This window comes from Artemia sp. Qi Xiang Cuo, chromosome 7, assembly GCF_049724085.1.
Source record: "Artemia sp. Qi Xiang Cuo chromosome 7, ASM4972408v1, whole genome shotgun sequence".
Lineage (NCBI taxonomy): Eukaryota > Metazoa > Arthropoda > Branchiopoda > Anostraca > Artemiidae > Artemia > Artemia sp. Qi Xiang Cuo.
This window is the reverse complement of record NC_142800.1, coordinates 62,839,431-62,857,685: the sequence shown is the minus strand read 5'-3', so window position 1 is coordinate 62,857,685 and position 18,255 is coordinate 62,839,431. Positions and strand designations below refer to the sequence as shown.

At 33.8% G+C, this 18,255-nt stretch overlaps 1 protein-coding gene and 1 long non-coding RNA gene across 2 annotated transcripts in view; one reads left to right on the top strand and one right to left on the bottom strand.

Moving 5' to 3' along the window:
• Nucleotides 1-5,224: 5,224 nt before the first annotated feature.
• LOC148950555 (serine/threonine-protein kinase 24-like) lies at nt 5,225-6,604 on the top strand. Its single transcript, XM_089091897.1, has one exon. It carries the CDS (start codon nt 5,225-5,227, stop codon nt 6,143-6,145), a length of 921 nt encoding a protein of 306 aa, XP_088948023.1. The 3' UTR covers nt 6,146-6,604.
• Nucleotides 6,605-17,319: 10,715 nt separating this feature from the next.
• LOC148950553 (uncharacterized) overlaps nt 17,320-18,255 on the bottom strand; it is an 11,139-nt gene continuing 10,203 nt past the window's right edge. The window contains exon 2 of the long non-coding RNA XR_016141969.1: nt 17,320-17,551. This is a non-coding gene — a long non-coding RNA (uncharacterized LOC148950553). The remainder of the gene's footprint in view (nt 17,552-18,255) is intronic.

The window sequence follows — 18,255 nt, the reverse complement described above, 5'->3', positions numbered from 1 at the left end:
TTATTAAAGGCAATGTCTTAATTTGATTTTGATTTACCTCAGGGTTTCTTTACATTTTGAATACTACATACATACTATCATACACTATCGTCATTATGCACAGCTTTTGAGATTTCTGAAAAACATTGAGCTGCTCGTAGATGCTGCCACAAAATGGCAACATTATGGTTGCTGCCATGGCTTGGCTGAACAGATCATACCTCAATCAATATTATTTTATAAAAATAATATTTTTTTTTATTATCATTTATATTACTATTATTACTTTGCTTTATTATATATTTTATTTTTTAGGAAGGTTAGGCCACACTATCCTATGTGATGGAAACATGAAAATCGAAATTTTATTGATTTTTGCCATCTTTATTTTCCTTTACAAGGAAACTAATTTCACAGAGGGCGTTTTGGGAGCCTGAGTATTCTAAAATATCGATTTCCATTTGAGCCCTTAAGAAGCCAATCTGAATTAGTCCATTTGTTATGTTTTTTTTTAGATTTTAACTTTAAAATACTGTATCACTTTTAACTTTATAAATATCAAATAATATGCCTTCAAAATAAGGTCAGCACACAAAAAAAAGCCAAGAAGAACTGTTGTATCATTCAGTGGCGTCAATTCACGAAAATTTGGGAGATGGAGAGAGGCAAAATGTCTTTTTCAAAATCCAGGAGGCCCAAATCTCTTGCTACTTTAAACCTTTTTTTAAATGAAAATACTAGAAAGGCATTTTTCAATGAAAATTACCAAAAAAGGGATTGTCAAAAGCTAGGCATGTTGGGGGGGGGGGGGAATCCAGAAGATCCCATAATTTAGCACATAAGCAACGCCAAAATATTAAAATTTTTTTTAATTGACTGTTTAAATAAAGTCAAAACTAGAAAAAAATCTATGTTGTATGTTATTCTTGTTTTGTTTTTCGAACTTCGTCAAACTGTGGCCTCTAAACGTCTAAAATTGAAAATGTCTAAATACTTTTCAAACAGTTCGTGGCAACAAACTGTAAGTAAGGAGAGACCCGGCTCAGTGGTAACCGAAACTCTAGAAAACGGATTTTTGATACCAATAGATACATCAAAAGAATCAGATTTCAATACTGATTTCAAATATATAGGTTTCATCAAGTCCAACCCATCAAAAGTTACGCGCCTGAGAAAATTTGGCTGATTTTTGAAAAAAGGGGGAAACACCCCATAAAAGCTACAGAACCTTAATGAACATCACACCATCAGATTCAGCGTATCAGAGAATCCTACTGTAGAGGTTTCAAGCTCCTATCTACAAAAATGTGGAATTTTGCATTTTTTGCCAGAAGAAAGATCATGGATGCGTGTTTATTTGTTTTTTTTCCCAGGGGTGATCGTATCGAGCCAGTGGTCCTAGAATATCGTGGGGGACTCATTGGAACGGAAATTAGAAGTTCTAGTGCCCTTTTTAAGTGACCAAAATAATGGAGGGCAACTAGGCCCCCTCACACGCTCATTTTTTTCCCAAAGTCACCTGATCAAAATTTTGAGATAGCCATTTTGTTCAGCAAGGTTGAAAATATGATAACTATGTCCTTTAAGATGACTTAATCCCTCGAAGTCCCTGGGGGGGAGGGCTGAAAGTTATCAACTTTACCCAATGTTAACATATAGTATTGGTTATTAGGAAGTATACATACGTTTTCAGGGTTTTTTTTTCTGGTAGAAGGGGGGTGGGTGGGTCGGGGGTTATGTGGGAGGATCTTTCCATGTAGGAAGTTGTCATGCAGTAAGGGACCTTGCTATGAAGGGGGCGCCAGATTTCACAGCATTATTTAAAAAAAAGATCAGAAATTAAAAATAAAAAAAACAAGTTTTCCAACTGAAAATAAGGAGTAACATCAAAACTTAAAACGAACAGAAAAATATTACGTGTATGATTGGGTTCAACCCCTAGTCAATACCTCACTCTTTAAGCCAAAGACTTTTTTAGTACTTTCATAAGAGCTATTTATTCTAAATAACGGCCTTTGTGATAAAAACGTTCGTAAATGAAATTAAGCAAGTTTCGAGAAAGCCATTTAACCAAATAAAAGTAAAGTTAATATGCAAATTTTGTTTTAATTATTCACGTACGGTGAGCCAAAATCAAAACCTGCATTAATTAAAAAACGTTCAAAAATTAAATAAAAAAAAGAACAATTTTTTTTTAACTGAAAGTAAGGAACAGCGTTAAAAATTAAAAAGAACAGAAATTATTGCGTAAATGAAAGGGGCTGTCCCCTCCTCAACGCCTCGGTCTCTACGCTAAAGTTTGACTTTCTCACAACTCTTATTTTTTTTTAAACAATAAAAAACTTTGGCGTAAAGAGCGAGGTGTTGCGGAGGGCACAGCCCCTTTCATTTACGGAATAATTTCTGTTCGTTTTAAGTTTTAACGTCGTTCCTTACTTTCAGTTGAAAAAACTTGTTTTTTTTATTTAATCCCATTTAAGAAGAATCTAGCTTCTGTGAACTATTTGCCGAGAACAGAAAAAAAATCGCCTTGGTTCGTTTTTTTTTCGGAAACTTTTTTTTTTATAAATAAAGGGCATTCTAAATTTTACAACAATAATCGATATAATGGGTAGCTACTGATATAACACCTTTATAATATAATTATTCAGTAAATAAAACCAATATATATAAAAATATACATAATATATAAATGATATTAATTATAAACCATATAAATAAAACCAATATAATAATCAATATTATACCTTTGGTTTTCCTCTCTTCAGCATAAACTGGGTCATAGGACGGAAAAATTGTGTTGGCTATCTACCATTTTGCAAAAGAGATTGTCTTATCAATACACTCTTCCTGATACACTTTTTTGGACATCTTAGATGAGGTCATAATATACAAACAGGTCAAACTAAGACCAGCTGTTTTTTACGGACAGCAATTTAAAACAGTAGTATTTTTGTATCTTGAATATCATATTAACCCTGATACTACTTATAGATACGAACAGGGTTGCCAAAACATTTACCGGACCAAAGTGTCAATATTAGCAAAAATTTCCCTCCAAAAAACTTCAGTATCATTTAATACGGCGATGATTGTTATTTTTCAGTAGTGCCGGTTCTGTCCTCTCTTCTTCCCGGGGAAAATATTGATTAGTTGTCTCCAAAAAAATTTCAGGCTAAATTTCAACAAAATTTTCATTTACGGTATTAACAAAATTTTCATTTATTAAAAAAATTTTTCCAACTGCGCCCTCTAATTTATTTTAATAAAAATAAAATTATAATTGACAAAATGATTATAAAGGTTACATTATTTATTTGAAATGTTGCATCCCTTAAAAACGGAATCTTGATACCAATAGATATATCAAAACAATCGGATTATTATACTGATTTCAAATAAATAAATTTTATTAAGTTCAATTTTAAGCACCTAAGGTTACAAACCTGAGAAAAGTTGACTGATTTTTGAAAAAAGGGGTAAACGCCCCCTACAAGTCATATAATCTAAAAAAAATCATAGTAGCAGATTCAGCGTGTCAGAGAACTCTAGCTCCTATCTGCAAAAATGCGGAATTCTGTATTTTTTTTTGCAGAAAAAGGATCACGGTTGCCTGTTTATTTAATTTTTTATTTTGTTTATCCCAAGGGTGATCGTATCAACCCATTGGTCCTAGAACATAGTGAGAGGGCTCATTCGAAACGGAAATGATAAGTTCTAGCGCCTTTTGTAAGTGACCGAAAAGATTGGAGGGCAACTAAGCCTCCTTCCCCGCCCCTTTTTCCCAAAATCGTTTGATAAAAATTTTGAGATAGCCATTTTGTTCATCATAGTTGAAAGGCCCAATAATATATGACTCCCCCCCACAGCCCCAGGGGAAAGGTCTTTAAGTTATAAAATTTGCCCATCGTTTACGAATTTTTTTTTTTTTTGTTAATAATAAAACATTTTTGGGGGGGGGGGGGGGACTAACGGCCGACTGGGGGCTTTTCCACGGGGAAATTTTCAATGGAGAAGGATGTTTCTAGGGGATGAACTTGTCAGGGAACATTATACACTGGGGGACATTGCCAGAATTCCTATAAAAAAATTCCTTTTATATGTCTTACTTTCTCTTTTCCGTCTCAATTTTACGCTTGGAGTTGTTGAGGGTAATTGTCCGGTTAAAATTTTCACCAAGATTGAGTTGTCTAGAGGATATTTCCGTGGGACGGGGATTTTTCCGTCGTGGTGAGGCTATACTTCCTGGAATTATTTGAAAACGGTCAAAAATAAATGTAAAAAACAAGTTTTTTCAATTAAAAGCAAGGAGCTATATTAAAACTTAAAACGAATAGAAATTAGAAAGTATGTGAAGGGGGCTGCTCCCTCCTAACAGCTCGCTCAATACGCAAAAGTTTGAATTATATCCCAATTCTTTAAAAATGGCTCCTGAAACACAGCAGTCCTTTAATTAGAACAATAAGTTTTTTTAAAGTACTAAAAAACATTAGCGTAAAGAGTGAGGTGCTGAGGAGGGGGCAACCCCTTCATATACGTAATAATTTCCGTTTGTTTTAAATCTTACTGTTACTCCTTCCTTTCAATTGAACAAATTTTTGTTTTTTTTATTTAATCCATTTCAGATCCAAAACGACAGTCAATAATTAGACTGAGCTCATTGTGCAGAAGTAATGCAAAATTAAACGAAAAAAATTGAGCAACAATCCTAAGATGCTTTATTTTTATACAATTAAAAGTTTCCTTAAATGCTTTACTGTTACTGTACCAAAACTACTATATTATTTTGTGGTTTCCGTAAAACTCTATTCTTCTATAATCCTACAAACATACAGAAATTTTACCAGTTGGATTACTTGAATTAGTTTTATCGACATATATTAGATAGGCCGTAATAAATTTTAGTAATAATTTTTGTTCGTTTTAAGTTTCAACTTCGATCTTTACTTTCCTAAAAAAAAACTGTTCTTTAATTTTAATCAGACGAGACAGCAGATTTTATAAACTTGCATCATTAAAATCTCTCGACAGTCCTCAGTGAGTGACGTAAGCTTTTGGCGGCATGCCAAGAGCTTGCATTCATCAGAAGCAAAACTGGGCGGAGACAGCAGAGATAAATAATGCAATGTCATTCGTATCGCTCATCGTTGTTATCAAAAGAGAATCAGTTACAAAGTAACATTACTACTGTAAGCACAGTTTCATATATACATATATTATTACTGAAAAGATCTTGAATATAAACATGTTAAATCAACAGACAAGGGCTCCAACAGAGATGGATCAAAGAAGGCGTATTCAACAAGTCTTAATTCATGTACATAAAAAGGTAAGAGTTTTTTATCCGGTTTTACCAAAGTACGACTTTCCAGCAACAGATTTGGAAAAGTTTCGCAAAAAGTATTATTTAACTACCAAGAAACTTGGCAGAGGATCATATGGAGAGGTTTTCCTGGGACTTCAAAAAGGGAATTGGGAACCCGTTGCTGTGAAGAAAATCAACTTAGACCGTGTTGAAATGATTGAACTAGACAATGGTAGAAGTATACCCAAAGAAGTGTTCTTTATAAATAAAGTAAAAGACATAGATGTATGCATAAAGATTATTGATTATTATATAGTTGAACAAGAATGCTGGATTGTAACAGAATACCATCGGGATTCTGTAACACTGGGTGAATATATTTTCAAAAATCAAATTTTGAGTGAAAACAAGGTTCTTCATCTTTTTCAGCAAATAGTAGCAACAGTTTCAAAATTAGAAATAGCTGGTATTGCCCACAGAGATCTGAAATGTGATAATTTACTTATTGATGAAAGTGACAATGTTATACTTATTGATTTTGGTTTAGCTGAATCGCTAGAAAAAGCAAATAAATATATTTGGTGGGCTCCTAGGAACCCTCCTCCTGAAGCAGGCCTTCAAAATTACGTGATCGGTCCAGTTACCACTTGGTCTTTGGGGATAATTTTGGCGGCACTCCTAATCGGATTGGTACCCTGTGAACGAGAAAACCCTAAAAAAATGATTGTTGAAATGATGAATTATAATAACATTTCACTTTTGCCTATGAATTTGGTATTCCAGTGTCTGAATGGGAACAGAAATTATCGACCAACTCCAAAGGACATTCTCAAACATCGATGGTTCGTCAAAGGTGTATAAAGGTAAAGTACAAATATAGTTTTGGAAATTTAATGCCATCATGGCCTAAATTCTTTTTAATCCCAAGAAGTTTACAGGATTGTGGTTTGGAAAATTTGTGCTTTCTGCATATCAAAATTTTTTTATTCCTTAAGCTAGTTTTTAAATTTTTTAGCAAGTTGGTTTTTATATTAGGCTTGTTTTTATTGAAGATATTCTTTTTGCCTTAATTTTGGATATATATACAGAGAAAAAGAACATCTTCCCAATTCTTTTTTTGGCACAGAAAATGGTAATTTTAGCAAAACCAGGTGACATGAGCGAAGATAGTTCTCTTCGTGTCAACCCTGTTAGCTGAACAATTAGTACTCGCTTCAAAGTAAGTGACGGGGGTCTGGGAACTAGCTAAGACTACCAAAATTTGAGGGGCATTGCCGTTTCCTCAACCATCGCTCTTTACGCTAAAAAACAGACCTGGTGTTTGAGCAGTCTTTTTTAAACAATTGGCACAAAAAGTCAATTTACTCTATTTTTTTTTATGGGGAAACATTTTTTAATTAAGTTATATTGAACCATCTTTATAATATAACCATCTACTTAACATATTTTTCTACTAAAAAACAAAACTCATAGGGGAAAAACAGAAAGAGTTGGCAATAGTCTGATATCTTGCATCATATTAACCATGCCTCCACTAGGAACTTGTGGGGAGGGGGGCTGGAGATAACTCAACAGTGTCCTGGAAAATATACAGCTAAATACTATTGACGATTTATAAAATTGTAATATATTTATGAAATTATATTCCACAAAAAATAAATAAAAGGTTCAGATTAAGTTTACTTTCATTCACAGGGCAGGTTTACGAACTGCGTTCAAATTAGAAAGAAATGGGGTGGGGGGGGGGGTGTAAGTTTAAATTGACAAAAAAAGCTCAAAACATAGAAACATACGAAATTAACACGAAAGTGACCCCAAATGACATTACAGAGTTAAAAAAAAAAAAAAAAAAAAAAAAAAAAAAAAAAAAAAAAATGCCCCTTAAAGATACAAAAGTATGCCTAGTGGACGCGTCCTCGCTCGCAAGGGGCGGACTGACGGTCTCCACGGTAGGCCGTTAGACTAAGTCCACGGGAAGGATTTTTTGCAAAATGTAAAAAGCAACTATTCTTCAACAACTTACTAAATTTGTAACACTTGAAGCTCCATTCGAACTTCATATTTGGCACTGTGTCCGAACTTCAGTTTTATGCACTGTGTTCATTACACACGGGGGGGGAGGGGGGTGTAAATTTAAATTGAAAAGAAGCTCAAAACATTGAAAAATAGCGAGGATATAGTTAAAAGACATGAAAATCATACAAAACTTGAGAGACTGGGGACAAGGGCAGAGACTGTCCACAAGCCTGGTTTAAAAGGCTATACTGTCTGTACTGAACACGGGAGCCGGTGTTTAACATACGGATATTTTTAGGGAAACATACAGACATTTTTAAGGGAGTGTTTTCTACAGGGGGGGGGGGTGTCTGGGGGAATTTTTAGTGGGAATAATTTTTGGGATGAATTTCATTTCAGTAGGGATCAAATTATCTAGCAAGATTTCTCCGTGGAAAAATGCCTGAAAAATGCTGATAAGAACAAAATTGTAAGGAAATTAAAAAGGGTAATAAAAAACAGAGGGGATAAACAAAATCTAATGCTTGCTGTGTTATATTGTATATTTCTGTATTATATTTCTCCTTTTTTGTTGTGTTTGTTTTGACTCTGACTAGTAAATTGCCTATCTTGACTTATGATAAGTCATTTTCTTGGAAAAAAATCTTATCAGATATAAACTTGAGTTGCATTTCGTACGAAAGAAGTGTTACCGAATTAATGTGTCCCTGGAGAGTAAAGTTGTTGAGCAAATCCCAAAAAACTCAGAGCTTGTTAATTTGGATTTTGGAAATAAGTTTCAAAAAACATGCAATTGAAAAAAAAAATAACAACATTTAACATGAAGTTCGAATTGTTTTTCGAATTTCTGCTAGATAAAAAGATACTTTCTAATGTGCCTATTGCCCCACCCCCCGCTATTTTGCTTATCTCCCAATCTACTTACCACGTAAGGTCAATTTTTAAATTTCAGAACAAAAATAATTTTCGAGAAAACTTACTTCGAAGCTCAGCAGTGGTGCTATGATTAGCTGGAAAATTTCCTCGCATTCAGTCATTAAGTCTCAGGACTAAGATAAATTCGGACGTCACGATTGAATTCAATTAAATAAAAACGAGTTAAAAAATAGAACAAAATTGGGGTAAATTGAGAAATTTTTTGAAAAATCCAGGAAACTAGGGGTCAAATTGTAAAAAGATAGAGTTCACTAAGGGGACCTCAGAGGAGCCACAAATCTTACTAACCTAACCTATCTCTCACCATTACCAGTAGATACGATTTCGCTCCCAAAGAACATTTTTCTTATCAAAAGGAGTTAAGTGGTAAGGGGTTAGATCCCCCTTCCTTCCTCTTTAGTTGAACATTTTTTCACGAAAAGTTGAAGCATTTAGGCCTTAAAATGAACTTTTTACGATTCCATATATTCCTAGCCGATAGTGAGTCAACGCATGAGTTCCAAGCAAAATTTCAGTTAGATATTATTCATTTTTACAGCCATACCTGAAAGGATTCGAATTTGAAGTTAACAACGAGCAGCTAAAGCAGATTTATAGCTATATACATTAAATATAACTTTAATTTTCGTGTTTGGCATTCTCTTCTTTTCTTTTCCCACTATCTCCTTTTGGTGGTTTTAGCTTTTTCTATTATGTCATCACGCTTTGGGCAACCCTTGTTACTACGTTCTTTCGTTTTTTTAATCTTAAAATGAAAATATTACATTTGATTTACTCATAATCTCACTTTCCTCTTTTTTTCGTCTCACTATTCCCTTTTAGCTGTTTCAATTTTGTCCTCACACTTCAGAAAACCATTCTTATTACATTTCTTTCTTTTGGCTTCTTGTTTTATTTTCAAGGTAGAGCTTTACAGATCAAATATTGATTTTGGGTCGCCTCTAGGCTCACTTTTCTCTGTTTCTTTTTTCTCATTATCCCCTTTTAGCTATTTCTAATATTTTACTTCATTTTCAACAACCTTTTGTGTTAGGTTCAGGCTCTCTTTCAGCTTCCTCCCATTCTTTCTTTGCTTTATTTGCAAGGAAGATGTTTATAAAAAAACCTAAAAATTTTACTTTTGATTTTTCTCTGGACTCACTATCCTCGTCCTTTTTCTTCTCACTATCACCTTTCGGAACTAACCAATCTGGAAGGACAACTACACACTGGATCAACTGTAATACCAACGCTGTCAACATTTGAACTTTTTCGTTTGGAGAAACGCGAAAAGTTCGTAAACTCCGTCTGGACGACGGAAGACGAGCAATCGAGGCTAAGATATCACCAAGAACTAATCATCGATATGTTTAATACCGTAAAAATAACTGATTATAATGCATAAGAAAAACACATAAGTTTACATACAGTAAGACCTTAGAATCCTAAAACTTTCGGGGCGAAGGCTAAACAAGTAAAAACAGGAGGTTTATTCTTGAATTAATTTGATCTTTTCTAAATTAAACGTAGAAATGGATACAATTTAAATAAATTTAAAATATGCTTTTGATGTTAGTTAGTTTTTGACATATTTTTTTGTTGAATCTTGAATGGGTCGTTTTGACATTAGTTGACATGTAATTGGGCACTAGCGTAGGATTACATCAAAGTCAATATAGGGTAATACTATTGGCTAATCAGTCCTAAAACAGCGCTATTTGCGCTGTTTATTGTCTGTCTCATCATTTTACTTCTCGTAACTTCCCTCGTATTCTTGTAATGATTGTAAAGTCAAGTATCGTAATCAGGATAAAAGCTGAACAAAAATCAAAACAAGGAAAATCCCTGAAAATTAATATATAATTTTGAGTTGGACTGAATAGGGCTAAAATTGAATGAGTTTGACTAAAGTTCGACTGAATAGAATGAACTAAACAATAAATTAAGCACTTGCTTAATATTCTTTCATTGCCACTGAGGGAGCTAGGCTTTGTCTTTTCGAATGGATTAAATTTCTTAAATTTCCTTCAAATTAAGAGCTTTGGGGCCAGCAGTGGTTTGTTTGAACACATACTCCGTTTCATTTCCTTTCTTTAATACTTTAAATATCTTGTTTTTATTCATTATTTCCTCTATATTTTATACGCTGTGTAAATATTATTTTATAGTATGGTTACTCTGTGTAGCTTTTAGAGACGATTTCTGAAAAACATCAAACTGCTCGTAGCCAGTGCTACGAAATACCACTATGATCACTGTCCCGTTCAATTTTATTAAAGGCAATGTCTTAATTTGATTTTGATTTACCTCAGGGATTCTTTACATTTTGAATGCTACATACATACTATCATACACTATTGTCATTATGCACAACTTTTGAGATTTCTGAAAAACATTGAGCTGCTCGTAGATGCTGCCACAAAATGGCAACATTATGGTTGCTGCCATGGCTTGGCTGAACAGATCATACCTCAATCAATATTATTTTAGAAAAATAATATTTTTTTTTATTATCATTTATTTTACTATTATTACTTTATTTTAGAATATATTTTATTTTTTAGGAAGGTTAAGTCACAGTATCCTATGTGATGGAAACATGAAAATCGGAATTTTATTGATTTTCGCCATCTTTATTTTCCTCTACAAGGAAACTAATTTCATAGAGGGCGTTTCGGGTGCCTGAGTATTCTAAAATAACGATTTACATTTGAGCCCTTGAGAAGCCAATCTGAATTAGTCCATTTGTTATGTTTTTTTAGATTTTAACTTTAAAATACTTTATCACTTTTAACTTTATAAATATCAGATAATATGCCTTCAAAATAAGGTGAACACACAAAAAAAAGCCAAGAAGAACTGTTTTATCATTCAGTGGCGTCAATTCAAGAAAATTTGGGAGATGGAGAGAGGCGAAATGTCTTTTTCAAAATCCAGGAGGCCCAAATTTCTTGTTACTTTAAACCTTTTTTTAAATGAAAATACTAAAAAGGCATTTTTAAATGAAAATTACCAAAAAAGGGATTGTCAAAAGCTAGGCAGGTTGGGGGGGGGGAGGAATCCAGAAGATCCCATAATTGAGCACATAAGCAACGCCAAAAGATTACAATTTTTTTAAAGTGACTGTTGAAATAAAGTCAAAACTAGAAACAAATCTATGTTGTATGTTATTCTTGTTTTGTTTTTCGAACTTCGTCAAACTGTGGCCTCTGAACGGCTAAAATTGAAAATGTCTAAATACTTTTCAAACAGTTCGTGGTAACGAACTGTAAGTAAGGAGCGATCCGGCTCAATGGTAACCGAAACTCTAGAAAACGGGTTTTCACATAAAGAAAGAAAAACGAGCAAAAATGGGGTTTTTATAGGCCAAATGAGGATACTGAAAAAACAAAGCGAATATTTCGAGAGGACAAACGCCTCTCTTCTTCAGCGCGAAACGAAACGATGTATCAATAAAAGCCAAAAATTCAAAGAATTAAAACCAACTACCTAACAACCATAAAAGCGATTTATTCGCCAATATCCACAATTTGCACAAAATTCAAAAAAAAAAAAACATGAACTGCCATCGACGGATACTAGCGAGCAACAGACAAATGAAAGGAATCAATTCATTCACTTGAAAAAACAAAACGAACCAGCAATTAAATAAATTGGAAAACTATGTCGTTTGATTTCGGATTTTAATTAAGGCATTTCTTGCAGACACCCTTTGAGACCTAAGGGGTTGTTCACGTGTTTGATTAGATGACTGGGAAAGTGGTTCAAGGTTTATTTCAGGGATTACTAAAGTATCGGCTTCTATTTTGAGAAAACCGAAATATGACTCGTTTATTCTTAAATAAACCGAATCTCTGTTTAAAGCTAGATCTAAATGTTGGTATATATAAATTTAAACAGATTTTCTGTAGTGCTGGATAATACCTTTGTCATGCGAAATAAGACTAGCTTGATTAAAGAAAATAGTATGGTCTGGTTTTTCAAAAATGTGCTCTGCAAGGGCAGTCAAAATTTTCTGTTTTTTTTCGCTTTTTAAGTGTATTATTAATTGAACTAGAATGCTGGGTTAATCTATCTGTTAGTCGCTGATTTGTTCCTCCGATATACCAAAGACCACACGAACAAGGAATTCTGTAGACACCGGAGTTTTCACCTATCGGTATAGGGTCTTTACCTTGATAAATTTGGGACCTGATAGTTTTTCTGGGTCTATAATAAGTGTAAATGTTATTTTTCCTTAGATTTTTTGAAATGTGGTCTGAAATCTCTTTAATGTATGGGAGACCAAGATAAACTGAATTTTCCCTTTGATTTGTGTTTTCTGTGGAACTAACTGATAATCTTTTAATGCGTTTTGTAATTACAGAATTTATTAAACTAATTGGATAACCATTCCCAAATAAAATATCTCTAAGGTGATTGAGTTCTAAATCCAAGAAACGTGTTGAACAAACTTTCAATGCTCTATCAACTAGAGAAGTGACAACTCCTCTTTTCACAGCAGGAGAATGATTGTAGGAATAACTTAAGTAACGGTCATTATGTGTGGGTTTTCTATATACACTAAACTCGAAACATGAATCATTTCGGTGCACCAGAACATCTAAGAAAGGAAGACGCCTCTCTATCTCTGATTCCTGAGTAAATTTCAGTTTTGGATCCAAGGAGTTGAGCAAGTGAAGAAAAGAACCCAGAGACTCGTCACCATGCTCCCATAAATAAAAAATGTAATCTTTAAAACGAACCAAAAATTCAGGTTTACAAGAACTTTGCAAAATAGCCCTTTCTTCAAGGTCTTCCATGAAAATATCAGCCTGTATTGGAGAAAGGGGGCACCCATGGAGAGCCCATATTTCTGTCTATAAAAAATGCCTCTATAATGGAAATAAAAAGAAGTTCTGTTACAAAGGGATGTAAGCGAAAGAAGTGTCTGATTCGAAAGAGTAGATTTTTCTGATATAGATGGGTTAGAATTAAGTTTTTGCTCCAAAATCAGTTCTGCCTTTTGAGGATCACAATTGGTATACATTGAATCTGCATCAAAACTGCCAATTCTTGTATTTGGTTTAACCGAAACTTGCTTTACCTTGGAAACAAAATCAGCGGAATTTTTAATATAGGATTTTTGAGCCTGAATTAGTGGGCGAAATATAACTGATAAGAATTTCACTATTTTTGCTGTAGGAGAATTAAAAGAAGAAACAATGGGTCGAAGTGGATTACCGGGCTTATGAACTTTAGGAAGACCATAAAAGCGAGGGGACGTGCATCCGCTTGGGTAAAACCTTTTGTACAACTGATCTGTAATTTCACCTTTTCCTTTTAGATAAGAAAGCTCTTTACGGACTTCCTGTACAAATTTTTCTGTAGGATCGGTAGCTAATTGTTCATATGTGTTAGAATCATTTAAAATTTCTCTGATTTTTTTGTCGTAATCATCTGAATCTAATACAACAACAGTATTGCCTTTATCGGCTTTCGTAATAATCCTGGAATGATCTTTTTTTAATGCGTGTAAGACCAAGTGTTAATTTTTACTAAAATTTTTAAAATTTCGATTATTCATAGAAGGCGAATCCAACAAAGTTTCAACAAATTGTGCTCTAACCTCAGCAATCTCTCCAATATCCGCACGAGAGTCATGAAAAGCACCCTCTGTGTTCGCGATAATTTCACTATGAGGTATTTTCGAAGGGGTTATCGAAAATTTCAACCCTTCGATAGAACCTGATTTTGCTCTGTTGTAAGGGGCGTGGAGCTGAGATTTATCACAGCAGGACCAGGAAACGCATTTGGGACAAAAGGTGGATTATTAGAGAGTTTTTCCAACTTTAAACGGTGTAATTTCTCAGAAAGTCTTTGTCTAGAAATCCCAAAATCATGCTGAAAAGAATTTTCAGCAATAGCCTTAATTTGATGAAAATCAGCATAAGAAAGCGTATATAATATTTCTCGCTCAAGCCTGAAAATATCCTGATTTAGCCGGTAGCGCTTGCTTTTGCAGTCACTAATAACATGATTTAAAATACCAAACCCTATACGTTCTGTAAATTGCCGTTCGTTACGTGTGTTTAAGTGAAGTGAAGGTCGCATTGACTTGGGTAAAATACGGTTCATTTTACAATTATGAAGAAAATACTGTTGATTAATCAAATTAGCTTTTTTTTCTCACAAGAGATATGAATGTAGTGACAACATTGGTTGAATGCTCCCCATAAGCATGACGAAGATAATTTCTTAAACCACATTGGCCTGACATCAAATAAATAAATAAAAACTAGCAAAATTGGGTTTTTTATAGGCCAAATGACTATACTTAAAATAAAAAGAGAATATTTAGAGAGGAAAAACGCCTCTCTTCTTCAGCGCGAAACGAAACGAAGAATCAATAAAAGCCAAAAATTAAAAGAATTAAAACCAACTACCTAACAACCATAAAAGCGAGTTATTCGCCAATATCCGCGATTTGCACAAAATCCAAAAATCATGACCTGCCATCGACGGATACTAGCGAGCAACTGACAAATGAAAGGAATCAATTCATTCACTTGAAAAAACAAAACGAACCAGCAATTAAATAAATTGGAAAACTATGTCGTTTGATTTCGGATTTTAATTAAGGCATTTCTTGCAGACACCCTTTGAGACCTAAGGGGTTGTTCATGTGCTTGATTAGATGACTGGGAAAGTGGTTCAAGGTTTATTTCAGGGATTACTAACGTATCGGCTTCTCTTTTGAGAAAACCGAAATATGACTCGTTTATTCTTAAATCACCGGAATCTCTGTTTAAAGCTAGACCTAAATTGTCCAGCACTACAAAGAAGCTGTTGAAATTCATAAATACCAACATTTAGGTCTAGCTTTAAACAGAGATTCCGGTGATTTAAGAATAAACGAGTCATATTTCGGTTTTCTCAAAAGAGAAGCCGATACGTTAGTAATCCCTGAAATAAACCTTGAAACACTTTCCCAGTCATCTAATCAAACACGTGAACAAACCCTTAGGTCTCAAAGGGTGTCTGCAAGAAATGCCTTAATTAAAATCCGAAATCAAATGACATAGTTTTCCAACTTATTTAATTGCTGGTTCGTTTTGTTTTTTCGAGTGAATGAATTGATTCCTTTCATTTGTCAGTTGCTCGCTAGTATCCGTCGATGGCAGTTCATGTTTTTTTAGATTTTGTGCAAATCGCGGATATTGGCGAATAATTCGCTTTTATGGTTGTTAGGTAGTTGGTTTTAATTCTTTTAATTTTTGGCTTTTATTGATACCTCGTTTCGTTTCGCGCTGAAGAAGAGAGGCGTTTGTCCTCTCGAAATATTCGCTTTGTTTTTTCAGTATCGTCATTTGGCCTATAAAAAACCCATTTTTGCTCGTTATTATTTATTTATGTGATGTAAGGCCAATGTGGTTTAAGAAATTATAAACGGGTTTTTGATAACAATAGATACATCAAAAGAATCAGATTTCAATGCTGCTTTCAAATATATAAGTTTCATCAAGTCCAACCCATCAAAAGTTACGCGCCTTAGAAAATTTGGCTTATTTTCGAAAAAGGAGGGAAAGACCCCCTAAAAATTATGGAACCTTAATGAACATCACACCATCATATTCAGTGTATCAGATAATCCTACTATAGAGGTTCCTAGCTCCTATCTGCAAAAATGTGGAATTTTGCATTTTTTGCCAGAAGAAAGATCATGGATGAGTGGGTATTTGTTTTTTTTCCCAGGGATGATTGTAACGAGCCAGTGGTCCTAGAATATGGTAGGAGGGCTCACTGGAACAGACATTAAAAGTTCTAGTGCCTTTTTTAAGTGACCAAAATAATGGAGGGTAACTAGGCCCCCTCCCACGCTCATTTTTTTCCCAAAGTCACCTGATCAAAATTTTGAGAGAGCCATTTTGTTCAGCAAGTTTGAAAATGTGAAAAACATGTCTTGTAGGATTGCTTAATCCCTCAAATTCCCCGGGGGGGAGGGCTGACAGTTATGAACTTTTCCAAATGTTAACATATAGTATTGGTTATTACGAAGCATACATACGTTTTCAGGGTTTTTTTTCTGGTAGAAGGGGGGTGGGTGGGTCCGGGGTTAGGTGGGAGGATCTTTCCATGAAGGAAGTTGTCATGCGGGAAGGGACATTGCTATGAAGGGGGTGCCGGATTTCCCAGCATTATTTAAAAAAATATCAGAAATTAAATATAAAAAAAAACAAGTTTTCCAACTGAAAATAAGGAGTAACATCAAAACTTAAAACGAACAGAAAAATATTACGTGTATGATTGGGTTCACCCCCTAGTCATTACCTCGCTCTTTAAGCCAAAGATTTTTTAGTACTTTCATAAGAGCTATTTATTCTAAATAACGGCCTTTGAGATAAAAACGTTCGTAATTAAAATTAAGCAAGTCTCGAGAAAGCCATTTAACCAAATAAAACCAAAATAAATATGCAAATTTTGTTTTAATTATTCACGTACGGTGAGCCAATATAAAAACCTACATTAATTCAAAAACGTTCAAAAATTGAATAAAAAAAAACAAGTTTTTTTTAACTGGAAGTAAGGAACGACGTTAAAACTTAAAACGAACAGAAATTATTCCGTAAATGAAAGGGGCTGTGCCCTCCTCAACGCCGCGCTCTTTATGCTAAAGTTTGACTTTCTCACAACTCTTATTTTTTTTAAACAAAAAAAAACTTTAGCGCAACGAGCGAGGTGTTGAGGAGGGGACAGCTCCTTTCATATAAGCACTGATTTCTGTTCGTTTTATTTTTTAACGTTGTTCCTTATTTGAGTTTAAAAAAATTGTTTTTTTTTATTTAATCCTATTTAATAATAATATAGATTATGTTAACTATTTGCCTATAAAAGAAAAAAAATAGCCGTATTTCGTTTTTTTTTCGGAAACTTTTTTTTTTATAAATAAAGGGTATTCTAAATTTTACAACAATAATCGATATAATGGGTAGCTACTGATATAACACCTTTATGATATAATTATTAAATAAATAAAACCAATATAAATAAAAATATACATAATATATAAATGATATTAATTATAAACCATATAAATAAAACCAATATAATAATCAATATTATACCTTTGGTTTTCCTCTCTTCAGCATAAACTGGGTCATAGGACGGAAAAATTGTGTTGGCTATCTACCATTTTGCAAAAGAGATTGTCTTATCAATACACTCTTCCTGATACACTATTTTGGACATCTTAGATGAGGTCATAATATACAAACAGGTCAAACTAAGACCAGCTGCTCGGTGAATTCACTTAAACGCTAGATCGGCCCATAGCTGACACTCATTTTCGTCCTCTTCCTAAAACAGAGACAAGACCGTTTATAAAATGTTTGTGATGGAGGAGGAGCGTGCGTAGCTGTGTTGTTCTCAGGAGGCTTGGTGCTGCAGTGAGTTGTTATAAGTAGTAGTTTGATTGTAATAAAAGAAGGTAATACTAGAAGGTAAGTACTTCAATCTTTTTATAGAAGACGGTAATACTAGGTTCTAACAGCAGTTGAAATTCGGTTCGGCAGCAGGATTTTACGTTGGCCGATAAGAAAAAAAAAAGTTTTTTACGGACAGCAATTTAAAACAGTAATATTTTTGTATCTTGAATATCATATTAACCCTGATACTACTTATAGATACGAACAGGGTTGCCAAAACATTTACCGGACCAAAGTGTCAATATTAGCAAAAATTTAGTTTCCCTCCAAAAAACTTCAATATCATTTAATACGGCGATGATTGTTATTTTTCAGTAGTGCCGGTTCTAGCCTCTCTTTTTCCCGGGGAAAATATTGATTAGTTGTCTCCAAAAAAATTTCAGGCTAAATTTCAACAAAATTTTCATTTACGGTATTAACAAAATTTTCATTTATTAACAAAATTTTTCCAACTGCGCCCTCTACTTTATTTTAATAAAAATAAAATTATAATTGACAAAATGATTATAAAGGTTACATTATTTATTTGAAATGTTGCATCCCTTAAAAACGGAATTTTGATACCAATAGATATAT